General features: G+C 46.5%; 1 protein-coding gene across 3 annotated transcripts in view; it reads left to right on the forward strand.

The window, feature by feature from the left end:
- Positions 1 to 26,955, forward strand: part of DVL3 (dishevelled segment polarity protein 3) — a 53,798-nt gene that overhangs the window by 7,237 nt on the left and 19,606 nt on the right. For all 3 annotated transcript variants that reach the window (XM_081007944.1, XM_081007943.1, XM_081007942.1), the window contains exon 2: positions 22,891 to 22,960. In XM_081007944.1, coding sequence (XP_080864070.1) covers positions 22,891 to 22,960 — 70 coding nt within the window. The remainder of the gene's footprint in view (positions 1 to 22,890; positions 22,961 to 26,955) is intronic.

Genomic DNA, 26,955 nt, shown 5'->3' on the forward strand with positions numbered 1-26,955 from the left:
GCAAGACAATAGGAACACCAGGCCTGGAATGTTGTTGTGCTCAGCCCTAGGCTTCTCAAACAAGAGGAATGAAGAACTGCTAATTTGGAGAAGAGCTTACTCATGTGTCTACTTGAGATTAGCATAAAGACAGCGGGCAGTTTGGGAGGGGGGAAGCTGCAACTCTGTAAATGCATTGAATTTCTCCAAAGGCTCAGGGGTGGGCAGCTGTTTTCCCTTCCCTCTTTTATAGTTGCATTAATCCTGCGAGTCAACAATATTCCTGTTTTACAAATGAAGATTCCTAGTCTTTGCAAGTATTATTTGCTCCTGTCACAAGAAGTGGAATGTGATGGTGGGGAGAGGCTAGAGCAGGGGTGGTTTGCCTGTGGTGCTCCGGATGTGGTTGGACTCAAACTCCCATCTGCCCCAGCCAGCATGGCCAGAAGTCAGGGAAGATGGGAATTGTAGTCCAACAACACCTGGAGAGCCACAGGCCAGCCACCTCTAACATAGAGAATCCCGAGTTCCATGAGGGAGGGTGTGACACTGATGTGATGGATGAATGCAGAGATGGCAAGGAAGCCCCTTGATGGAGAGAATAAAAAAACAAACTACTGAACCCTAAGAACACCTACAGTTGGAAGCATGCCAGACTGTGGGCAAGAGTGAACCATTTTGTATTGGATCCCTGAGTGATGGATTGGCTGCCGATCTTCTGTGAAGAGTTTTCCACCTCCTGTTTGTTCTAAGGTCCTGTTTGTTCAGCAACATGTATTTCGTTGTGAGCTGAAGTACTGTCTTTAACTGCCTTCTCACTGTTCCAGACAATTTGCCTTTTGCTTCAGGTTGTGTGGTGTCTTGTAACTGCTGTGTGCTTGGGTTAAAGTGAATGGCGGTCACCTTTTATATGGTTTTTTTTAAAGCCCTTCCCACTACATTCCTCACTCACTCACACAGGGACATGAATGGCATGTTGGCATCTTGTTATCTTGTTATGATGACTGGCTTCTCCAGGTTTTTTTTTTAAATGTCAATTAGTGTTTTGTACAGTTGTTACTCTGCTTGTTCTTGTGGTTCTGTCCTGTTTTGCACAGCACTGTTTTTAGGAGTCAGAAGTCCAGCAGGTGTCTTCCTAACTGCTTTCTTCCTAACTGCACATAACAGCCTCTCTCGCAGTGTTTGGGATGGGCACCCTGACACTTCTCATAAAAGCCAGATAAAACTATCAGTAAAGGTAAAACATACTAAACGCCTGGGCAGTGAGCCTTCCCCTGGTGCAGAAAATACAACAGTACTAGGCAAGCCTCCAGAAATAATATACTCCAATACATATTTTACTGGTCTGCGGATTCATAGTGTGACAGTCTCTCAGTGTGTTGCTGATTTGATCTCAATCTCTTTGGTCAAGTTTGCATTCTCACTCTTTCCATCAAACAGATGTTTCTGTTGTGGCCATTGATGAAGAGCATGATTACCAACAGAAGCTGATCCTTCTGGTCTTTCCTACATAACATTTCTGTGTTTGGCACTCTGGTTGCCTGTGCCAAGCATACAGCGCTTTACCACAGACTTTTGGGGCTAGTATGACACCCCCTCTTCATTACTAGGAAATTGTGGCAGCTTTCATAGAATCATAGAACTGTAGAGTTGGAAGGGACCACGAGGGTCATCTGGTCCAACCCCCTGCAGTGCAGGAATCTCTTGCCCAACATGGGGCTCGAACCCACAGTCCTGAGATTAAGAGTCTCATGCTCTACCGACTGAGTATCCCCTATATAGAAGTTCAGGAAGCATGTTAACGTGTCGCAGCTCTAGGGTGATTGGCTAGTGGTGACAAGGTTGTGCCTGAAGTTCAGCAGTAGGTTAGTAGTAGTGCTGTGCCAAAACGGTTCCTCCAATTTCTCCGAAAGCTTTTCCTCTAGGTGTGAGAGAGGCTTTACAATTTCAGTTAGTGCAGGGTTGAGCTTAATTTGCCCTTGAGAGATGGCTGTGCACGGTGTCAATTGGAAGGTATGTTGAGGTCCTGTAGGGTTAAAATATATAATTTTGCATCACAAGGGTGTGAAGACCTGCTCAAAACCTATCAATTTGGCGATTGGAGCAGAAGGTATGTGTTAATAGAGAGATAGTGACACCCCCTTAAGCTGTTGAAGGTCTCCAGGCAGGGGAATGTGTTCATTATCCTGCCAGCTGGCAGGCGGTGCAAGGTCGGGACAGCTGTAGGCCTGTACTCAGCTGCTGCAAAGCAAGGGTTCTAGCATTGCCCTATCCTGTGAAAGCAAAAGGGTTTTTTCTTCCTAGGTGTTGGACAGCTTCCCCCAAGCCATCAGATTCCTGAATACCAAGCTTGCAATATCTTGCTCTGCTGAGAGTTGGTTGCATCTACAGTTAGACACTTCACACCCACACCAGAATTATGAAGTTTGATTGCTTTTGGCCATTTTTCTGGATAAATTTTGGAGTCTGTGGCAAGTGATGGGTGGAGAGTGGACAGATGCTTTTGTGTGCAGTGGTGAGGAGACTACGAATGTGAGAGATACCTATCAGGATAATGAAGGTAGCCATTCAGATATCATCTTGGGTAGGTCAACTCACAGGCAGATTTGGATTCCTTGCTTATCCTGCCTTCTAGCTATGGCAGCCTGACTTGTTGCTGGAAAATATTTTTGATGGGAATTACATAGTTAGAAGTTAGAATTTCACCTCTCCAATGTATGCCACTTCATTTATTTCTTGAATTTATTTATTAAAATTTATGCAGTATACCGCTTGATTGCAAGAAAACACCTCAAAGTGTTTATAAATATAACCTGCCCCTCACTTTATGGTCCCAGAGAGGGTTACATAAGCAGTCACATTTTAAAAGAATGTTCAATTCATTGAAACCATACATTAAAACCACAATGCTAAAGAAAATCACAGCAACAGAAAAACAGGAGTTGCTTGTTATTATATTATGTATGTTTGTGGTTTTATACTGTAAACCACCCTGTGATCCTCGGATGAAGGGTTGTATAGAAATACAATAAATAACAAATCACCATCATCTTCAGAGGGGAAACATCCACTCAGCCCAAAGTCTTCCTGTTGACTTACTTGATGTGCTGTTGCACATTAATCTAACCTGGAGAGATCATCTTGGAATTCCAGTTCTCCAGGTAGATGTGTGTGCTGAATGTGGCCCTCACATTGCCTTGGGATGCCAGGTAAGGCATTGGGATGGAGACCATTTGTCTTCTCCATGAAAGTAAATGGTGTAGGATTCTTTCCATCAACTTGTATGAGGGGCCATAGTTGATACCCACTTCACCCCAGACTTGGTTGTTCAGGGTCCATCTCCCTTACCGTCCAGCAGTAGTACTCCATTGGGGGCCCCCTCAGTCACCCCTGCTCTCTGTCTGTGCTCTACTCCCATCATGATGCCCGGATCAAAAAAGATGAGGACTCTGGAGTTTGAAGAGGAACCTTGTGAATTAAGGATAGGAGTAGAGTGAGTTGTAACAGCCGGAGTATGAAATTTCAACCAGGAAGGCTTAGGTTTGTCTCCACTGAGCCCTGAGGCTCGCTGAACTCATTTGGGACCATCACTGTCTCTACCATAAAATGAGAATAAAATGTGGGAGCAGAGGGAACAATATGTGGCGGAAGGATGGGAAAAATGAAAGAACAACATTGTGCCACTGCTATTTTATAAAGTAAACATCAGCCTGGCAGCTGGCAGGCAGTCTGAAGCCTCTGGGTCGCTAGGCCTGGTATAAATGCCAGGAGCCTGGTCTTCTTGCCCGTACCTGTTCAACAAAGCGGCACCTTCTAACTGCTGCACACCTGGCTCCAGTTTCAGCAAAGGACAACAGGAACCCTGTGTTGCAAGCTCACCATCTCAGGTCTAAAACAGGTATGGCCCTAACTGCCCCCCCTTTACTCCTATTTGAGAATGCCTGGCTAGGGATTTACTTGCAAAGTAAACACTCTACTGCTAGCTGCAACCCTTCCCCTAACAGAGAAGCAAGCGGTCTTTCTGGCGATGAGATAGCTGCTTTCCCCTCCTGATTCTTGCGCCTCTTTTTGCAGCTGGTGTTTCCAATTTTAAGTTCCGAGAGATTCCCTGGTCTCAGCTGGTGAGTGAAAATTAGTATCCCAAGTAATTGCTGGTCTGATGACTAAGCCAGGGCTGCTTAATTATCACCCATCTTTCACGGGATGGGTTCAAGGCTGAGCTTTGTGGGACTTCGCAGAGGAGAGAACAAAGAAAGCGCTGCTGGAATTCCCAGTGTGTCAGCCAGACGCTGCTGGTATTTGGCAGCCTCCTCTCGCACACATGTGCATGGGGGAAATGTGTTGACGTGGGCAGAGCAGCAAATTGATTTATTTTTATTGTATGTCCTGTTTGAAATCAGTGCCAGGAACCCCTGTCCTCCTAGCAGAGACATTTTCCAAAAAGAGGATGGATCTCCTAATAAATTGCAGTCCTCAAATGATGTTCCACCTTCCCCTGCCTTGTGAACTGCTAGCCATTTGTATCCCAAGTTGACATTTCTTGCTATTGTTGACAGTTTGCAGGAGCCCCTTGGCTGTGTCATGCCGCTGGCTGATGATGGCTTCCTCTGTCACTTGAAGTGGGTTTTGTGGAGGGCCAAGAGAGAATGTGAGGACACTATTTGCAAGCTTTGGATGTGCTGTGTGGCTTGTTTGCTTTATTAATTTCCATTGTTGCTCATCTGGTTGAGTGGCAGGGCTGCCTTGCTTCTGAGCTCCAGGCACTGACTTGCTGGCTCCACCCAGATATTGTCGTCTGGCTCCTTAAAAGAGCCGGGAATGTTCTGCCCTTGAATTACCTTGGTTCGCCTATTGTCCACTGAGGCGCATTTTGCTGTTCTTTTGGTGCAGAATGATGTGATACCATGTTTTTTCTCTGTCCTTTCAAAATATTCCCACAACTCCACTTTCTCCCTAAAACCATTTTGTCCTCCCAACTGAATTTAACCCTGAGTATGTGGTGCTGTGGGTTAAACCACAGAGCCTAGGACTTGCCGATCAGAAGTTCGGCGGTTCGAATCCCTGCGACGGGGTGAGCTCCCGTTGCTCGGTCCCTGCTCCTGCCAACCTAGCAGTTCGAAAGCACGTCAAAGTGCAAGTAGATAAATAGGTACTGCTCTGGCGGGAAGGTAAACGGCGTTTCCGTGCACTGCTGTGGTTCACCAGAAGCGGCTTAGTCATTCTGGCCACATGACCCGGAAGCTGTACACCGGCTCCCTCGGCCAATAAAGCGAGATGAGCACCGCAACCCCAGAGTCAGTCACGACTGGACCTAATGGTCAGGGGTACCTTTACCTTTACCTTATGTGCACATTTGTCCATTGTTACCCTTGCCTCTCCCTTCTGTGGTCTCAACCCCTGCCCCCAACAAAATTAGTGTGTAGCTTCCTTGGAGCAAGGACCTGCTGTTTTGCTTATGAAATGGGGTGAACTTTGGCACTGTGTAAATAACTACTGATCCCCATCCCCACCCCGTGGGACTTGATGGCAAGTAATACCTGAAAGAATTCATCTACCTTTACTTGGGGGAAAGGAAGCCTATAGTTTTATTTGGGAAATTTTTGCAGCCATTGCAAATAAATCAATACAGTCCCCAAGTTTCCCTGGACCATTTTGTAGTACACTTCCTAGAGTTCCACTATCAAAAGCTCGTTCTCCTTTTCATACCTATTTCAGCACCATAGGCTTATAACACACCTCTTGTTTAGATAGGTTTCTGTAAACTGGTAGCTAGCTCGTTGCCGTTGCTGCTTTTATTATTATTTAAATGCATGGACTTGTAAAGCTCTTATGGAAGAGAGTAGTGGAAGGTTGTTTTAATGGTTTTTTTTTAATGCCGCTTTCAGTGCAACACTTAACACCAGGTTAAAAAACTAGTGAGCTGCAAAGTCGCTCAGAGGTCTCTGTGATGCAATGTAATGGCTGTTCCCTGAATAACGGACATTCACGTTTAACTTGAGGAGCACAGTGCTTTACTGTGTTTTATTGATGCAGGGCATTTTCCATTTCTGAAAAGAATGGCCTCAGATTCTGTACATTTTGGTGGTTTTTGAGGGAACCATCTAGACCAAATCTGCACAGTTGGCAGCATCTTAACCTATGAAGAATTGCCAGAAGACCCCGTGCCAGGTCAGGTCTTGTTAAAACAGTGAGTCATCCTCCCCCTCTGGCTACTTGGAGAAGAGGACTTGCGTGGTTTTCTGGTTTAGCCTGAACTCGCCTGTCTTAGGCTAACAACGAAGCTATAGCAGCAATTTGTTTGATCTGCTGATGCATCTTTTAAGATTTATTTCTTAGGACTTTGTTCAGATCCGGTTGCCATTTAGAATGCGAACACCTGCTGCAAATGGAGAGTAAATTTCAGCTTCCCAGAAGGACACATCCGGCACCTCTTTGAGGGCCTCTGTTATTCACTGCTGAGAGGGCTTCTCTGTCAGCATTATTGTGTCAAAGATAGGGTCGCTAGATGTCCCCGTTTCCCGGGGACAGTCCCTGGATTTGCAAATTTGTCCCCGGACAAATTCCATCCCTGGAATGTCCCCGGATTTCATTGAATGTCCCCGGGAAACGTGGCAGCAGCAGCGGTAGTCTCAGTAGCCCGGACCAGCCTGGTAGCTCAGTTGGCTCTGGCTGGCTTCAGGAGCTGCCAGCTGCCATGGCGCCCGCCATTTTGCCTTGCTGGAAGTCCCCATATGATGTGTTGCGCACAAGACACATCATATGGGGACTCTGTGTAGGGGCTGAAGATGCGGTGCTGGGCACCACCGGCGGGCAAGAGCTGCTCGGGGTTGTTGATCTAGGTGCGCCACTGTGACTTGGTGCTCAGCTCGCTGTCGGTACCACTGTCCAAGACCAGCAGCTCGGGCTCCGACTCGGCCTCCGGGTGGTGCTTGGGCAACTGCGGCTGCTGCTCGGCCTCTCCATTGTGCTCCTCGACTTGCAAGCGCCGGCTCAGCTTGTTGGCCAGCTCATCTTTGGCCATTGCGGACGAGAGGCGAGCAGGCGACGAGCTGATCCGGCCCAAGCGCGCCTCCTTCCGCTCGCTCCTTGCCGGCTCTGCCCCGGACCCGCTAACTGGGCATGCCGTGGCGCAGGTAGGCGGCCGCCGGACGATTCCTGAGCAGGAGACGCCCAGACAGAGGGGCAGGGCAGCAGCAGGAGGAGGGGGTTTCCGCTTACGCTTACTCCTGAGTAAGCCTGTAGGGGATCGCAGTGCAAGGAGGGAGAGGGAGGGAGGGGGGGAAGCATGGCTAGTTCTCCAAGAAAGGCCGGGACCCAGAGGAAGGCCGTGCAACAGAGGAGACCACAGAAGAGATTACGTCTTTCTTTTTTTAATAACTTCTCCCCTCTTTTTTATTTAAAAAAAATATTTATTTATAGTGTCCCCAGACTTACTGAAAAAAATCTGGTAACCTTATTCAAAGAGTTTTATTGAAGTATAATACACAAGGCTTGGAATTTTCTCATAATGAGACAATTGAGTTTAACTGCCGATAAGCCTTTTGACTGGCCAAGAAACCGAAACTAGGAATCATGGTTTAAAGTCTTCCTGTAAACTATGGGTTGGTGTGATGTCTGAGTTGACGAACAGTAGTTAGGGCAATTGCCTCGAGTGCTGAGCTGATGGAAAAAGAAAGCATGCGAGCATCTCTGAACTATTGGATGTTCAAACCATGGCTTGGGTTGTGAATCCATCCTTTTGAGTGTGGTGTAGTGGTTAAGAGCGGTAGTCTCGTAATCTGGTGAACCGGGTTCGCGTCTCCGCTCCTCCACATGCAGCTGCTGGGTGACCTTGGGCCAGTCACACTTCTCTGAAGTCTCTCAGCCCCACTCACCTCACAGAGTGTTTGTTGTGGGGGAGGAAGGGAAAGGAGAATGTTAGCCGCTTTGAGATTCCTTAATGGGAGTGAAAGGCGGGATATCAAATCCAAACTCTTCTTCTTCTTCTTCTAATCAAACTTTTATATGGATGTACTCCTTTCTGGCAAGTATTTCCTCTGCCACCTCTCTTCCTCAACATATCTTACCAAAGGTTTCCTTTTCCTTAAACCTATTACAGTACTCCTGCTTTTTCTCAGAATATTTCCGGTGCCTGGGCGATTGCTGTAAAGGTAAAGGTACCCCTGCCCGTACGGGCCGGTCATGTCCGACTCTAGGGTTGTGCGCCCATCTCACTTAAGAGGCTGAAGGCCAGCGCTGTCCGGAGACACTTCCGGGTCACGTGGCCAGCGTGACGAAGCTGCTCTGGCGTGCCAGCACCAGCGCAGCACAAGGAAACGCCGTTTACCTTCCCGCTATAACGCGGTACCTATTTATCTACTTGCACTTAGGGGTGCTTTCGAACTGCTAGGTGGGCAGGAGCTGGGACCGAAAGACGGGAGCTTACCCCGCCGCGGGGATTCGAACCGCCGACCATACGATCAGCAAGTCCTAGGGGCTGAGGTTTTACCCACAGCGCCACCCGCGTCCCTTGGGCGATTGCTGACCAAAGACTAAAGTCCTGCAGCTGTGCAGCATCAAACTGTTCTCTCCTCAGTCAACAATATGTCTGCTGTGTCTTCCGCACAATGGACCCTGTGATTCAAGGCAGCTTCTGAGCTGCCCCATTGCTGTTCACGGCCTAATTCCCTCGTAATTAAGGAAATAGCTGACAATGCGCAAAATGATGCAGCACACGGTGCTTCCTTTGTGCTGGGTGAGATCATCACTTGGACTGGGGTGGGGGCAGAAAAAGTATGTTGAATTGAGTGTTTGTCATTGTGTGTCAGCTGACTCATCCTGCCTGTTGCTTACCTCTGGTAGCAGCATCTTCTCCCACAAGCAAGGGAAAAGCCTGGCTAGACTAGGTAACACCCCTTAGATTCCAGTGCTTAACTCCCACAGTCTTCCAGGTGTGACTTTCCACGGCCCTCAGATCTTGCTAGCTGCTTGGAAGTCCTGTGTACTAGATAATCTAGTTGTGAGAAGCATGGTCTGGCTACTTGGCCTCTGGCTCCGTTTGCAGATTGTCTTTTAGGGTAAGCATGCAGAGTGACCCCATATTCACAGAGCACTGTCTGCATGCTAAAGCATTCCCACATTTACCAGTTTCTGCCAACTTCCGCTCACTTCTGATGCTTGGGATGATGCTACTCCAGGTAGTGCTATTTGCCCATCCCTAAAGCTTTCAACGGGGACGCAGGTAGCACTATGGGTTAAACCACAGAGCCTAGGACTTGCCAATCAGAAGGTTGGCGGTTCGAATCCCTGTGACGGGGTGAGCTCCTGTTGCTCAGTCCCTGCTCCTGCCAAACTAGCAGTTCGAAAGCACGTCAAAGTGCAAGTAGATAAATAGGTACCGCTCCAGGCGGGAAGGTAAACGGCGTTTTCTTGCGCTGCTCTGGTTCACCAGAAGTGGCTTAGTCATGCTGGCCACATGACCGGCTGGCTCCCTCGGCCAATAAAGCGAGATGAGCGCCACAACCCCAGAGTCGTCCGCAACTGGACCTAAGGGTCAGGGGCCCCTTTACCTTTACCTTTAAAGCTTTCAATGGAGCCTGGACTTGCCTTCATTTTTAGGTATCTGTAGCACGGAGCACTTTACTCTCTACCGTGTCAATTTCTGGCCAAAAGTTCTTTTCAGATTTGTTTTCCTGAACTTACTCGTCTACTTCCTTCAAAACCCTGTAGTTGGCATATCATATGTTCTCTTTAAACCCCTATAGTCATTACTCACTCCTGCAATTAAGAGTGAATTGGGGGGGGGGGTCCCTTCACTTGCTGCCCCTGTTGTTGTGCCCCCTGGCAGCTCTACTACCACACTGTCCACATGATGGCAGCATGCCTGCAGTGTCCCAAATGCACGTAGACTCAGTACCAACTGCTGAACAAAAGGGAGGCATTGTAATAAATTAACAAGCAGAAGGCAAGTTTCTCTTGATGTGTGTGAAATTTTAGTTTTTTCATATATCATGGTTCTACAAGTCCATATACATAAGAGCCTAGATATTAACTTCCATTACTTCATGTATTCAGGCTATTGTGCCTACAGGAGATAGGATGAGTGCATTGCCCTTTTGGCAATGATCTGTGCAAGCCTTAGCAGAGAAGCAACATGTTGGCCTTGCATTAAGCCACAGCTTTCCCCCTTAAATTGAGTCCAGATGTGTGATGGAGCTGTAGCAACATATGGAAAAACCCCACTGGCTGCTTGTGAGCAGCAAGTCACTTTGGCAATTGCAAGAGCTTGGCTTGAGGCCTTAAGACTAATTGCCAGTTGTCTTAAGCCACACGCCCCAGCCCAGGGAGCTAAGTAGCTGGGCAGGGGAGGGGTGTGCGATGATAACTAGCTTCTCAGAATTTACTTCTGACATTTTATCTTAGCCTTTGCTGCTGTAGGTCCCCTTTGAGCAGTGTAGATAGGGCTTGGCATCAAAATTAAGTGGGTCTGTCTAAAAATTAAATATTCTGTGTAGCCCCAGTGGGTCCTACCCACTTCATAGGCAAACTTCATCCACACTGCACTTGGCAATGAAATTTGAATGTCATGTGTGGGGCCTATATTTGGAGTGGCAAAGCCCCAAGCAATGTAGCACACCAGGGCACGCACATTTGGCAAAAGAGTTTTCACTCATAACTTGTCAGTTTTTACTCTCGAGCTGCAGTTACTATTTTGAGACGCCTGCAAATTCATTTCACATTCTTGATCTGGCACTATGCTGTCCTGTGGGGTTGGGAGCCTCCAAATTAGCTGCTGCTTATTGACTTTGTAAGAAACATCTACCCTTCTGAAAGCTGAAATGTGGCCAACTTCTCATCCAAAAAAATCTTTAGAGGGAAGGAAGAGTCCAAGTGAATGCTGTGTATGCTATGCTTTTGTCAGCTTGCATTTCTATGATTCAGGGTTGATTTCAACTTCTAGCTGGTTCAATATTTTGGAGAGGAAGAAGGGCAACACCCTATTTCTTGAGGGTGTGTGTGTGTGTGAGAACAAGAGCTGGGAGCCTCTGACTGTGAAGTTGGATGAGATGTAGTATGGAGGGAGATAATAAGGCTGTGTGTGTACTTAGTCCTCAGAGCCCTGTTCAGGAGCAGAAGGGAATGGCCGTATGCAACATGACACTCTGCTATTAGCAGGCAGGATAAAGCATTCAGATTGGGCCGGAATGTGTATAAATGCTAGGATCCTTCTGTCCTGGTCCGGTCAACAGAGCAGGACCTTTCTCCAGCTGCACTTCAAGCTTCAGTGAAGCCCCAGTTCAAGTAGAGAGGTAGCCCCCAAGAAAAGGAGAAAATTTAATATATTTTATTGGAGAATTTCAGTAGCTCGTAGCTGTTGTCACTTTTCTAGTTGTAGCAGGGAGAGGGCTTATGTGGTCCTTGCAGGCTTTGGGATGAGCTTGATAGGCCAAGGTGCCATGCAAGAAAAATCCCGTTGCAGAGAGAGGATAGCTGCCAGAAGGCCATATTGCCTGTGCTGGGAAACTTCTCTGTCCTATTTTAGCTTGCCTTTGTTTCTTTGCTGAAACATACCTTGTTCTTCAGAGGAGGATTGCATTGACTCATAGAATCGTAGAGTTGGAAGAGACCCTGAGGGCCATCTAGTGCAGCCCCCTGCAATGCAGGAATCTCAACTAAATCTTACTTGACAGACGACCATCCATCTGTCCAATGAGCTTCTTGGCCTCATTGGCTTCTCCTACCCGTTGCTTCTTTTTGTTGCTTGATAGTTGGCTTAGAAGATCCATTTAGAAGTGGATACTAGCAGTTTTGTAGAGGAGCATGCCTGTGTCATTGATTGCTTGCCCTGGCCTGAAAGAATTGAGTTTTAGTAGGAGCCTAACAACTTGAGAGATGAGGTTTGATACAGAAGGTGTCACTTTCAGTTGATGGAACCTTTCACCTTCAGGTTTGATAACCATGTGCCTGTGAGCAGCCACACCACAGTGGTCTCTCAAGTACCATTGGTTGGCAACTGGCTAGAATACTTTTAACCAGCTGCCTTGTATTAAAAATCATCAGTTATAAATACAATTACATTTGCATAGATTAGCATAATAACAAAACTGTTTAAATTCATTGGGAGTTTACTATAGATCCCCAAGCCAAACGGAGGACATAGATGATGCCTTCCTGGAACAGATGGCCAAGCATGCAAAAGGAAGGGAGATAGTAGTAATGGGGGACTTCAGTTACCCGGATATTTGTTGGATGTCAAACTCAGCCAAGAGCATAAGGTCAAACAGATTCCTCACTGGCCTTGCAGACAACTTCATTGTCCAGAAAGTGGGAGAAGCAACAAGAGTAACAGCCATTTTAGATCTGGTCCTAACCAATGTTGATGACCTGGTTAGTGGGGTAGAAGTGGAAGGATCATTAGGCGCGAGTGATCATGCTCTTCTGAAGTTTACTATACAGCGGAAAGGAGCAGCCAAGCATACTAGGACTGAATTTCTTGACTTTAAGAAAGCCGACTTCATAAAACTTAGGGAAGTGCTGGGTGAGATCCCATGGACAGTAATACTAAAAGGAAAGGGAGTTCATGATGGCTGGGAGTTTGTTAAGAGGGAGATAGTAAAAGCACAACTTCAGGCAATACCAATGAGACGGAAACATGGAAGGTGCCTAAAGAAGCCAGGGTGGCTATCTAAAGAACTTTTAACTGAGTTAAGATTAAAAAAGGATGTGTACAAAAAATGGAAAAGGGGGGAAACCACCAAAGAGGAATTCAAACAAATAGCCAGCACGTGTAGACACAAAGTCAGAAAAGCTAAAGCACAGAATGAACTCAGGCTTGCTAGAGAGGTTAAAAGCAACAAAAAAGGCTTTTATGGGTATGTTCGTAGCAAAAGGAAGAACAAAGAAACAGTGGGGTCACTCAGAGGAGAAGATGGTGAAATGCAAACAGGGGACACAGAAAGGGCTGAACTCCTCAATGCCTTCTTTGCCTCAGTCTTCTCCGATAAAGAAAACAATGCCCGACCTGAAGAATTTGGAGCAAATGATTCAGCAGAGGAAACACAGCCCAGAATAACTAAGGAGATAGTACAAGAATACTTGGCTAGTTTAGATGTATTCAAGTCTCCAGGGCCAGATGAACTGCATCCAAGAGTATTAAAAGAACTGGCAGATGTGATCTCAGAACCACTGGCAGTCATCTTTGAGAATTCCTGGAGAACAGGCGAAGTCCCGGCAGACTGGAGGAGGGCAAATGTTGTCCCTATTTTCAAAAAGGGGAAAAGAGAGGACCCAAATAATTACCGCCCAGTCAGTCTGACATCAATACCAGGGAAGATTCTGGAGCAGATCATTAAGCAAACAGTCTGTGAGCACCTAGAAAGGAATGCTGTGATCACCAATAGTCAGCATGGATTTCTGAAAAATAAGTCATGTCAGACTAACCTGATCTCGTTTTTTGACAGAATTACAAGGCTGGTAGATGAAGGGAACGCAGTGGATGTAGCCTACCTTGATTTCAGCAAGGCATTTGACAAGGTGCCCCATGATATTCTTGTAAAGAAGCTGGTAAAATGCGGTCTTGACTATGCTACCACTCAGTGGATTTGTAACTGGCTGACTGACCGAACCCAAAGGGTGCTCATCAATGGTTCCTCTTCATCCTGGAGAAGAGTGACTAGTGGGGTGCCATAGGGTTCTGTCTTGGGCCCGGTCTTATTCAACATCTTTATCAACGACTTGGATGATGGACTCAAGGGCATCCTGATCAAATTTGCAGATGACACCAAACTGGGAGGGGTGGCTAACACCCCAGAGGACAGGATCACACTTTAAAACGACCTTGACAGATTAGAGAACTGGGCAAAAACAAACAAGATGAATATTAACAGGGAGAAATGTAAAGTATTTCACTTGGGCAAAAAAAATGAGAGGCACAAATACAAGATGGGTGACACCTGACTTGAGAGCAGTACATGTGAAAAGGATCTAGGAGTCTTGGTTGACCACAAACTTGACATGAGCCAACAGTGTGACGTGGCAGCTAAAAAAGCCAATGCAATTCTGGGCTGCATCAATAGGAGTATAGCATCTAGATCAAGGGAAGTAATAGTGCCACTGTATTCTGCTCTGGTCAGACCTCACCTGGAGTACTGTGTCCAGTTCTGGGCACCACAGTTCAAGAAGGACACTGACAAACTGGAACGTGTCCAGAGGAGGGCAACCAAAACGGTCAAAGGCCTGGAAACGATGCCTTATGAGGAACGGCTAAGGGAGCTGGGCATGTTTAGCCTGGAGAAGAGGAGGTTAAGGGGTGATATGATAGCCATGTTCAAATATATAAAAGGATGTCACATAGAGGAGGGAGAAAGGTTGTTTTCTGCTGCTCCAGAGAAGCGGACACGGAGCAATGGATCCAAACTACAAGAAAGAAGATTCCACCTAAACATTAGGAAGAACTTCCTGACAGTAAGAGCTGTTCGACAGTGGAATTTGCTGCCAAGGAGTGTGGTGGAGTCTCCTTCTTTGGAGGTCTTTAAGCAGAGGCTTGACAACCATATGTCAGGAGTGCTCTGATGGTGTTTTCTGCTTGGCAGGGGGTTGGACTCGATGGCCCTTGTGGTCTCTTCCAACTCTATGATTCTATGATTCATTGAAGTAATATATACATTTCAGCATAACAGCCTCCATTAGCTTGAATTGTGCTTTATATTGCATCTAGTGGTTTTCCTAGGTAGGGTCATGCATCTCTTTGAATGGATCAGGGACACCCATCAAACCAGATGTGTACTACAGTGTATGTTTGGCTGCATATCCTCATAGCCTGCAAAGGGAGGTCTCCCTTGAGGGGTTGGGACACATGTCTCTGTGAGTTAAATATATATATGGACCTGTTTTTCTGCTTTATCATTCTGTTGGCATCCTGTAACCAAGATGGCCAGTGCACAAGCTTTTGATGTTCTGTGGCCTGGCCCTGTGATGGGAGCTAAAGGGGAGTGGGGAATAGTTCGAGGATCGCATGATGTGGCACACAGCTGTAGCAGCTTTTTGGGGGAGAGCATCCACTGAAAGATGCAACTGGTGTGGATGTCATTGCAATTTGTTGTTTCTGTTGATGGAGGCAAGGACGGTGCAGTCTGCCACAGCTGTTACTCGTTGACCAGTGAAATAAATGACTTTGTAAGACAAAGAGGAAACAAAGCTGTAGCTGAATGGTCAAGGGAGATCTGGAGTGGAATTCTTAGGCTGGGGCTGAAAACTCTTGATGTCCCTTCACAAAAACACTTGGCAAGATCCAGGAATGAGGCTTTGAAGCTGGTCGCAGCGGATAACCAAGGCCAGCCAACATCTTTCTGGCAAGTTGATACCTGCTAGAATCATCAAATTGTAGAGTTGGAAGGGACCACAATGGTCACCTATCTAGTCTAATCTTTTGTTTTGTTTTATTTGTTAAAGTCATATCCTACCATTCCTCCTAAATCTGTGATAGAACATTACCATTAAAAATAAAATCATGTTTGGAACATTTAAATACAGTAAACATAGCAAAGCATTAAACAAATGTTAAAAGAGATATGACTAAATCATGTGTCTGGATATGCCCACTGAATCAGAAAAGTTTCAGCAGGCGTCACAGTGTTAGGATGTCATCTGCCTAGTGCTAGTGGATAGGGAATTCCAGAACGCTGGGGCTGCCACATTAAAGGAATTATTGTCTGTGCCGTTTTGCATGAAGAAAGTCTGAGTTTTGCGCTCTGGAGAAACAGTGGAAATAAGCAAGTTGGTGGTATTCAAAGTTTTACTCAAAGTAGACTTACTGAAAATAATGGACCTAACTTAGCTATGTTTTGGTGTGTCTACTTTGAATAAAACTTAAAAACCACCCCATTTGCTGATAACCAGTTGAATGTTATTTCTAAACCAGTTGTTTCTATTTTTCCTTCTTCTGAAATTGCAGTATTGTTGGCATTATGGGGCTAGTGGTTAGGCAGCTTTTTGTGATAATGCTTCTAGGTGTGGGGTTGAAGAAGCTCAACTCTGTACTTTTCTCTTTTCTCTCTCCTCCTCGGCCCTTCCTGCCCTCCTGCTGAGTTGAGGCTTTTCCAGGAATGAGCAGTTTTGCTCACAAAGCACATTCCATAGCCTCAGTTCCTTTTTGGCAAGAGCATTTGCCTGCTATTAAACCAGAGCCAGGCCCAACTTGTCAACCCTTTTTCTAAGGCTGGGGCTAGAGGGGTGCAAAGCAAAGAGAGGGGTGCAGAGGTACTCTATTTAGCTGCCTGCTTGAGGGTTGGTTCTGCCTTGATACCTGCTAAGCCCTCGGTGTCTGAGGAGCACACACGGCTACTACCCTCCCCCCCTCCCGGCCCGCATTCTGGCCAGACAAACTTGCATGGGAAAGTCTGAAATCCATTTTACTACACCGTCTCCTGTGAATTAATTGAACTTTGTTGGCATACGTCTGTCTCAAGAGACAATGGAGTACATCTCCAGTGGTGAAGTCAAATCTGTGTTAGCAGCACTGAAATGACTTCCCCAGGGTGCAGGCCTGGGCAGTGTGTATGTAAATTCTGGGCTGCCTGGAAGGTAAGACCACCCTCTTGGCCTCGCTGGTGTGATCCAAACGAAAGTAGAGCAATACCTTTGGCACCAGCTTGGCTGCAGGCGTTGTCGGAAGGAGGCGTACAAGGCGCCGTCCCACCATCTTAGGGACTCTGGATTTGTGTAGGGGTTTACACTTTAGACTTTTCTTCTCCCGAAGAAATCCTGCAAGGTAGCAGAGGTTTAGGATCAAGAGTTTTCCTTCTCCTAGGTACACAAGCTCCATCTGCCCCCATATCCCTCTAGACCACGTGTAGAAACTGCCTTCTTGACCGTTGGACCCACTACTGGTCTCATCTGTTCAATCCATCAGAGCCTGTCTTTAATGCAGGGAAAGTCCCTAATTCACTGAGGGTTTGAGACCCATTGGCTCCCCTCATCTTTAGCCAGCCAGTCAGAGCTGTTCTAGAAGCTGTCAGCATTTACAGTGTGTGCAGGGCTTAGTTAAAGCACCAACACCTACCCACAGATTTATTGCATTCCTGCATTGCCCTTTTTCCCTTTATGGATCTCAGTGTAAAGGTAATGAACTCCTGGTCTCCCACTCTGTTATAGGCCAGCCTCAGATCTGCTTAGCATCTGTGATGGAACGACAGCAAGCACCTTCAGGCCATTTTCTGGGGCTGGATTTGAACAAGAGTTCACTTTGCAGCCATATTTGTGGGGTAAGATACAGAGGGTGGTGAAAGGCTTATTGCAGCCACAATATAATCATGTCTAGTCACAACATTTTAACTATCTTAATTACTACATGCAGAGGTAGAAAACATGTCACTAATGTGTTCCCTAATGGTCATTGTAGCCTCTTATTATCCTCAGAGCAATTTCAGCTTTCAGTGTGAGTAAAACACACTTCTAGGCAGTCAAGCTTTACAAAAGGTCGTTCTTCTCCCCATTATTTGTTTTTTCTTACAGGCTACAAGTAATTAAATATAGTTAGGTGTGTGTGCAGACAAGTAAGAATATTTGGAGGTTAGCCATTTCTGTGGATTTACTGCCAAGCTAGGATACAGCAAACAAAATAACAGACTTTTGTAGCTGGCAGCACAGCATCAAGTGACTTGTGTTGACAGTGGTGTAGATTGTGTTATATGAACAGAGGACACATCGCTAGATTCAGTCAAAGTAGCAAATTCATCTTGTGCAATTTGCCGTTCCTGTGAAATTTTGCCGTTGCTCATTGGGATGGCATTCCCAGTGAGAAACCGCTTATGACAAACACAGGTTTGATAATCCTGGTGTGTGTTAAGTTGCCTGTCTTATTATGGGCACTGCTCTTGAAATATAATCAGTAATAATTTCTAATAGCTAACAACATTCAGGGTGGGATGGGCAGCATTTGGCTCAACAAGCGCCTGGAATCCCTTCCAGTATGCTGCCTGGTCAAGGTTTGTGCGCACTGCAGCCTCCGTGTCCTGGGTGTCAGAAGTGGAGTGGATGCCAGCCTTGGCATCAGACTTGCTCTCAGCTCCCTCCATTAAAGGGGGAGGGCTCTTGTGTAACAGGATGGTTCCTTGACTGGAGAAGATGAGAGAGACATATCTGGAAGGCAGGTGATGGGAAACACTTCTCAGAATTTTCCTGAACCTTCTTTGGGGGGTGGGTCTCCACCCCCCCCCCACCTTCTGGGATGCTCCCTGGGATCAGACATCTTTCGGGGGGGGGTCAGCATCATTTACCCCGACCCCCTGGGACTCTCCTCCAGGTCTAACTCCCATTTTTCCTTGGGGTCTGACCACTCTTCCAGGGGACTCATGACAGATGGGAAGGGCTTCCAGCATTGATACATCTCTCTTGAAAAATGTAAGTCGCAGGCCATATGTATATTTAACCTTCAAGTAGATCCCATTGAACACAGTGAGGGTGATCTGAGCCTGGGTGCACGTGATCCAAGTGTGTGGGAGAAAGAAACGGAAAAAACCTGAGCACCCGGAATGCTTCCATGAATTGCAGTTAATGTAGAAGCAACATGTTCAGCATAATGAGACTAAAGATTAAGCAGTTCATGCATTGCAGTTTGACAGATATAACCCACATGTTTTTATTCCATTTCCCCATGAGGGAAATAGATGCCCCTGCAAATGAAAATGACAATCCTTGGGTTGCCAGCTTCTTCAATAAGTTCTGTTCTGACCCTATTGACATAGTGCCTGCCACCAAAATGTATTTTGAGTCAGACTGTTAGTCTGTCTCGTTCAGTATTGATTTTACTGACTGGCAGCAGCCCTCTTGGGTGTCAGGCAGGGGGTCTTCCCAGCCCTACCTGGGGATGCTGGTGATTGCACCTGAGATGTTCTGCAAGCATAGCAGGTGCTGTACCACTGAGCTATGGCCCTTTCCACAAAAGGACCTGCATGCAGGTGATAAATTTAAAAAACCTGAGCATCCATAATAAGCCTCTTTCACCTAGAGTTATGATCCTGTGTCAAGGTGGTCCCTTGGTGCTCTGCAGATTGCACTCCTGGTTTTGTGAGTAAGGGGTTGCCCACTGGCTTGCAGTTCAGATTCTTGGCACAGAGCCTTCTGGAGCTCTTTGAACCTCTTCTGCCTGCATCTCAGTAAGACACAGCTAGCTGGTTGGTTGGTGCAGAAGATGTGGGAAATGGTGTCACTTTAAAAGACTCCATTCAGATTAAATGAGTGCATCTGAGCCTTCAGGGCTACAAGGAGCAGGTTCCTTTGATGTATAAAGTAGGGACAGAAGGCGTCGTCTGGGTGGGGCAGAGTTAATTAGGATGGAAAACCCTATTTGCCTCCTGCAATTTTCTGTCCATGTTTTGAAACAGGCAGAAAAATCCTGCCTGCAGAGGAGTTCTGCAACTGGAAGAAGCACCAGGAGTTTCTGACTTCATCTTATTATCCCAGTTCCTAAGCGGATACAGGAGGCATGCAAGAGGGGTGCACCTCCAAAGCTAATCATAAAATGAGAAAACGTACTTAACATGCCCGCCGAAACAAACATGTCTTCACCAAGTGCCTGAAAGGGGCCTGTCTGATCTCAGCTGGGACTGAGTGACACTGAATTGAGCCCACAATATTGAACACTCCTGGTGGATCTGAGTCGTGTAAGACTACTCACAGTAATTCCTCTCAAGAGCTCTGTGATTGGGCAGGGATATAAGGCATCCATCAGTACCTAAGGTATCCTTGAACCCAAGTCGTTAAGGGCCTTGTAAATTAATACAAGAACCTTGAATTTGGCTCAGTAGGAACTAGTTGTTGTTGGCACCTGTCTACCTTGAGAGACAATGGAGTGTGCTTGTGGGGGTGAAGCCAAACAGCTGCACTGGGAGCACCAAAGTGACCTCCCTGGGATGCAAGCCTGGGCAGAGTGTATGGAGGCCCTAGGCTGCCAGAACGACAACACAAATACACACGGGCTCACTGATTTGGTCCAAAGGAAAGGAAAGCAATACGTTTGGCACCAGCTTGGCTGCAGGTGTTGCCAGAAGGAGACAGTGTACTAGGCGCCATTCAACCATCTTAGGGGCTCCACTTTGGATTTGTGTAGGGTTTACTCCTTGGCCTTATCTTCTTGCTTTTAAACACTATAGTTATATGATGGTAATAGCCTGTCCAGACTTACTCTGTGTCCACACATAATTTCTAACCCTCCTTCCCTCCTGTGCTGTAGACTGACGGGCCTTTAAAGCTCAGCTTGCACATTTTCCAAACCCATTTTGATGTATGGATCCTTGGAGCACTGGGAAAGCTGAAGATTATTGAGGCCATATAGGTGGCCATTTTTCAAATAATATTTGTGCTGTACAGATTGTAATCTTCATCTTGTGCATGAAGTTACTTGAGTCCGGTTTTTTACAGAACTCAAGTTCAGGCCAGAAAGCCAAGGATTCTTGTGTGACCAGAATAGCCAGTAGATTTATGAAGGGTGGGACTAGTCACCACCCCAACCAGTAGAAGCCACATTGTGCCTCAGTCAAGTTTCTCAGCTTTTTAGGCAACCATGAGGACTAGAAACCCAACATTCAGAAAGCTGAGCTTCTGAGGATTTTGTTGGAGTGAATACATTTTTCTCAGCAGAAGTGGGCTTGGTTGATCATGGCACATTCAGAGGTATCTTGCCTGAAGAACATAGGATTTCCAAAATATGAAAGTGATTGACTCCCCTTTTTAAAAAGATGGGGCCTCTCCTAACAGTAACACAGCGTCTGAGCTGAACCCTGTGGGCTGCCTTCTCTGCACCCTCCACCCCGTCAAGGCGTTGACCCAAACGATTGTACTTTCTTGCATGGTTCCATCTGGTGAAGCGACTTCAAAGTCTGTCTCATTTTGGCAGGAACATATGGCCTTCCATAAGTGAGGAGGGTTTTGCGGTGGGGATATCTCAGCCTCTGTTCAGCCTACACACACAATTGCTTTCATTTATGGAGCTTAGACACTGTGTATATTGAGGAGAAAAGGCCATATTTGTGTCTTGTCTTATGCCCCAGGATGCTCAAACATGTTGCTACATGTTCTTTGCTGGGATGGAAATAAAGCGATTTAAATAAGAGTCAGCTGAAGATTTCAATCTTAAGCTTTTAAAGGCCTTTTGTCAAATAGCTCTTGTTTTGCTGTGTGCCAGGGGAAGGTTAAGCCCATGTGCCTCTAAATCATCTTCACCAGCCAAGGATGCCTGAGGCCAGTTGCTGGAGGACTAAAGGAGGGCAAAGAGGCCAGCAATCAGACAGCTCCGCTCTGTTGGCCAGGCAACAGCAGACGGTCAGGCTCCTTGTCTTTAAGTTATGCCTGGCCAGTCCAAAGACCTTTTGCTGCTTCCAAATTCAAGCCAGATGTTGCTCACACCTGTTCCCTTCTGTCCTCAAAGGGGCCTCTGAGAGCTTGAGTGCCCCAGAATCCCTGCCACTCTGATCTGGAGGCATTGATACACTTGCGGAACAGAAGACAACAGTCCCTTCTTGTTCACAAATGTTGCATCTGTAGCATGGCTCAGCAAACTAAGGCCTGTGGGCCAGATCAGGCCCAATTGCCTTCTGGATCCGGCCTGCAGATGGTCCGGGAATCGCCACGTGGATCGCCTGCACGCGGATCCCTCATATGGCAGCTGCGCCTCCTCCCTCCCTCCTCCTGGCTTCTCCCTGCCCTGCCTAGAGGAGGAAGGGGGCTGGGTTTTGTTGGTGCCAGCAGCAGCAGCGCTCGAGTGGCCGCCATTTTGAGCAGCCCCTCTCTGCAGCCCTTTTGCACGCTGCTCATCGTCCCTCCACTGCTGCCACCAGCCCCTGCTGCTTGTAAGACACAGGTAAGCAGCCACAGGGGCTCGTAGTGCTCTTGCATCATTTCCCCCCCGCCAAAATATAGTCTGGCCCCCCACAAGGTCTGAGAGACAGTGGACCGGCCCCCTGCTGAAAAACTTTACTGACCCCTAATCTATAGGTTCACTTCATTTAGCCAGCAACTATAGATTTTCTTTCATATCATTTGCTCCAAGTAGGCTTGCATTCTAAGGAATCTCTGCTATTTTTTTTTAAAGGAAACATTAGTCTTGGCAATGCATATAATATAGGCTCCCCATAGTTTATGCAGGTTACAGAACCCAGTTTTCCTTTTTACAGGATTGGGACCATCCCACCATGTCCCCTTTGACTTCTGTCTTCCGGATATGTTACGTTATAGTCTGCCTTTCATACCTTAAAATACCCTTGTGGTAAGATGTTGTGTGTAGTCTAGGAGCCAGCAATAGAAAGGGGATCAGTTCTCTTCCTCAGAATAAAACATCAATTGAAATATTGAGACCTGACAGGATAATGTGGCTTACTTTGATTTATCATTTTAAAGTGAACAATGTTTTCACCTGTCATTGTGCAAAACAGCCTTGTTCTCCCCCCATCTTTCTTTTAAGGATTCCCATGCAGATTCGTGCTTAGTCATGTAGTTTTCCGGGCAGCCTAGACACGTCTCTACATCTCAATCTTGCTTCGCTTCACAGGGCTCTCTAAGGAACAAATGAACTGTTAAACACACACACTTCCTTTTATAGAAATCATAAATAAGAAGCAGAAATTTGAGAGGGCTTAGCTGCAAGTTGACAGATCCACAAATATGACCTGAGAAATAAGCAGATTAGGAAGTACAGATGTTTCTGCTTGGATTTGAGCTGTCTTGATTGGGTAGGTAGGGCTTAGGATGTGGAATTGAGATGCATTAATGTATCATGCCCAATCTCTGCCTCTTAAGAAACATCCTCAGGTTTTATTATCATGGCAATCCAGGTTCTTCTGGGGTTTTTTGCCCTAGAATCAGGCTGCCAGCTCTGTTATTTTTTGACCTCATGTGCTGGCCTGTACTTTGACATCTGTCTCTCTCTTCTTTTTGCAGCGTTGTGAAGGAAGAAATCTCAGACGACAATGCAAAGCTTCCCTGTTTCAACGGCCGCGTGGTGTCTTGGGTAAGCTGGATTCTTGACTGGGTCTTTTTCCAGGCATCCGTGTACAGGAGTGGCTTTACCATGTGGGCAGGTTAAGCAGCCGCTTCAAGTGACATATTGGAATCCAATTAGCTGAAGTGCCCCTCCTCACAGGGCCTGTAACTGCAATGCCTAATTCTCAGGTTTACTGTGCCTGTGTGGCCTCCTCATCTTTGGTTCTCTGGCCTCTACCCACCCAGCACCTCCTTTTCCATTTAAAACTGAGCATGCTCTATTCCACCTTGCCCAACTGGCCGCAAAGGAGCAGCAGCAGCAGCAGCCTTGCCTAGGAAAAAGAAAGGCAAACACAGCTTGTCTACTTGCTGGTCAGCTGGCAGGCTCGCATGCCGGTTTGAGCACTTTATACCACACTGGGCTAGGAGTTCAGCTCAACCATTGGAGAGGAAGGCAGCAGAAGCCTTAAAACTTGGAAGGTGAAAGAATGTGAGAGTTAGCGGCTGTGTGCATGTGCAAGTCTTCCCGGTAGTCCTAAACTGAAGCAATTCCCTGTTCTGTCTTCACTTGCCCTGCTTATACTTTGATGTGAGAGGAGCCAGGGCTTTTTATCCCCCCCCCCCTTTATCCCTTAAGAGGTTTTTGCAAGGTAGTTCCTTCCAGTGAATGCCTTAATTTTGCGCATGTTCAGCTGAAACCAGGTGGACCACCTCAGAGTAAGGAGCGTTGGGGTTCACATTCTAGGCTCTGGAGCACTTCATCAAGCAGGACGCAATCCATAAAACCCATTTTTGGATTCCTTTGGACTCTTAACCCAGTGGGTAAGAACCTAGCAATGTAAAACTTTCTTAAGCATATCTACTCAAAGGTAAGTCCCCTTCCGTTCAGTGGAACATACACTGAAGCAAGGGTGCATGGGATGGCAGCCTTGGCATGAAAGAGGAAGGAAGCAGGGAGAGACTCATTGGCAAGTGACAACCTCTTCTTTTCCTTCCATGGCTGGATATTGGATAAGCTCCAGTGCATCCTCATGAACTAACTGATTGTTGCTGGAAGTAGATGGATCTTTGGTATGTAGTCATCAAAACAATTCAGTTTTATGCCACTGATAGAAAAGTTGGGCAAGTTATTGTGTTTGGGGACATGCTTTAATCAATTTGAATTAAAATTAATCAAGACCTTAGTAATATGTAAGTGCAGCATGGTTCACCAGTGTTTCCCAAACTTGGGTTTGCAGCTGTTGTTGGACTATAACTCCCATCATCCCTAGCTAGCAGGACTAGTGCTCCGGAATGATGGGAACTGTAGTCCCAAAACAACTGCAGATCCAAGTTTGGGAAACCTTGGTTCAGACAATTATTCCTCATTCTATAAACCATTAGAAGAAAGGATCCTGGCTAATTTTCCTGGTTCATTAACCAACACTAATGTAGATTAAAATGCTGAAACTAGGTCAGTACACGTTTTCATAATGGGAAAGATCTCGTACCACTGCTAAGCTCCCAGCTCCTTTAAAGTCTCTTTCAGTGTTTGCCAGTGGAATGTAAACATCTACCCTAGTTAGGTCTAATGCTAAACTAGCAATCTGCTAAACAAATCAAGACAATCTAAATTAAAACCTCTAAAGTCACAGGCTGCTTGGTAGGTTCGATAGGGGTGAATGTGTAAAACTGATTTCTGACTGTTGGATATGCTGTAAAACAGCTGCTGTGTAATGAAGCAGTGTCTTTAGCAGCCTCTTTTTGTATTTATTTTCAGACACATCCAGATAACTTCTGTGAGCTTGCTTTTACAGCAGCCATAGAATGGGCTGGGCTGGGCTGCCATAGTGTGTTTTGCTTCAGGAAGCAAATGTCTTAGCCCAGTACTGGCTGCACAAGCCAGATGTCGTCTTCTAATACCACAGGTCCCAGTGGAGTGTTAGCTCTGTGAGCTTAGAGGCCCGGATTTAGGTTGACGCTTATGCTAGATTTGGATTCTGAATGCTTTACCATCAGTTACCCCTTTTATGACATGAATAATATCAAGACTGCTCTTGTCCCTATGATTTTAAGGAAATCCTGCACAAGTTGTGCTCTACCAGGTTGAGTAGACCTCATGTTTTGGGTGCCTGCCTGAGGCTGGAAAAACCAAGGGGTGGTTCACCACTGAAAGCCCGCAACTCATGACTGGTGCAATGTGTTGGTTTTATGGGTAACACATTGTGCTGGCCTGTTCTAGGGTGCAACAGTTTGCACGGTCGCTTTACTGTGGAAAAAGTCCTTCTTAGCTTCTCTCTCAGGGCAGTCAGTCACAGAACTGCTGATGCCATATTAATATTGCCAGATGCTCCAAAAATTGCTGCGCTGGCTGGTGGTGATGGGAATTGTAGTCCAAAACATCTGGAAGGCACCAGTTGGGAAAGGCTGTTGTAAATAGTTGAACTTCAGCAAGGCCTTCTTTGGGGCTCAGTCCTATTCCTGTAATGCAGGGACAGTGATAATGTATGTGTTCATACATCATGCATAGCCACTGCTTCCACCTTCTGTTGCACTGTGTCACCCACTTCTGGAAGGGGGCCACCCACCCACACGCAGGAGGAATCCAGAGGATGGAAGAGGAGGAGATATATACACACTATGAGCAGACATCTGTCCTCCCTGCTGCCTCGCTACCCCCCCCCATCCCTACTCCACCACCCTCCATTACAGATTTTGACCCATCTTCTCTTTCTCATAGAACCCAGTAGTCCTCATTGACCTGTAACGAAAAATGAATGAGGCTGCAGTAGGAAGATATTTGATGGGGTGGACAACCTGTCTTGATTATCTGATACTGGTATCAGTTATCACTTACCTGGGATTTGGGAGGGGGTGAAGAGACACCATATTTCCACAGCATCAGCTGTGTTTTTGTTTGGATAAAAGTTGAGGGGCAGTCAGAAACAGAAACTGAGGTAGGGGAGAAACAAGTCTCATAGATATAATCGGACCAAAAGTTAGCTGCAGCTGACACTGCAGCTTCTTTCCCCTCCCCTCTGATAGATGTCAGTGGCTGCCGTCAATCGCCATGGGAGACATTGACAGAGCAGCAGCTGGGAAGGTTGGGGTAGCGGAGAGGTGAGGGGCAAAACCTGCCCCCTTTTAGAAATAGATGACCTCAGAAACAGCTATTTGCTGTAGAATATCCTGCTGAACTATATAGATTACCAATGCTTAGTAGCACCCAGTCCTAGAATAGTCATTATTATTCCACAAATATGGCTTCTAGCACACAATCCTGAAAACTTCATTTTGAAGAATAAACGAAGCTTCTAGCCCATTTACCTGCAAATCGGGAAATACTCTAAACCTATTACTGTGTTAACAATCTGTGCTAGACAGAGTGTTGTAGGACTTTTGAATAGCCAGGTGTGAGACCTCTGCATTTATTCACCTGTCTCTTGGCAAGGTCCTGGCCCGCCTCCCTCCACTATCCTTTCCTTCCTTTTGCAATGATCCCACATTCTGCAACTCCCGAATATTATCCAATTAGAATAATCAGGTTTCCTAACTGGCAGGGTTTATTCCGGGCACAGAATTTTGAGATTTTTAGGCACAGCCTTTTGGCTTTGTATGCCATCTGTTTCCTAGCAGGACAGCTGGGCCCTTTGAGTGAAGAGTGGCCTCTTCCTTTGTGCATTGTGCCTGTCGCCTCCTGCTCTCATATCCCTCATGACTGTGGGGTGGGGTGAGGGTGTGTGTGTGTTGCTGGGTCCAGACACTGAGGAGCTATTTCAGGAGTGTGACTCTAATTTTAGGAAGATGGGGTGGGGGAGTTCAGCCAGAGTCCGTCCAGACAGCTCAAGAGGCCAGGGATTAGGCAGGATTGTTCATCCAAGGAATCCTGTCTTCAGGCATGTTGGTAGACGGATTCCCAGCCTGTCGCTCCTGGGAGAAAGAATCCACCTACTTCCTGTAGCTGCCAAGTTGGCTCTCAAGGCTCTTCTCTACATAAAGGTAAATGTACCCCTGACCGTTAGGTCCAGTCACGGACAACTCTGG

This window comes from Podarcis pityusensis, assembly GCF_964106645.2.
Source record: "Podarcis pityusensis genome assembly, chromosome: 5".
Lineage (NCBI taxonomy): Eukaryota > Metazoa > Chordata > Lepidosauria > Squamata > Lacertidae > Podarcis > Podarcis pityusensis.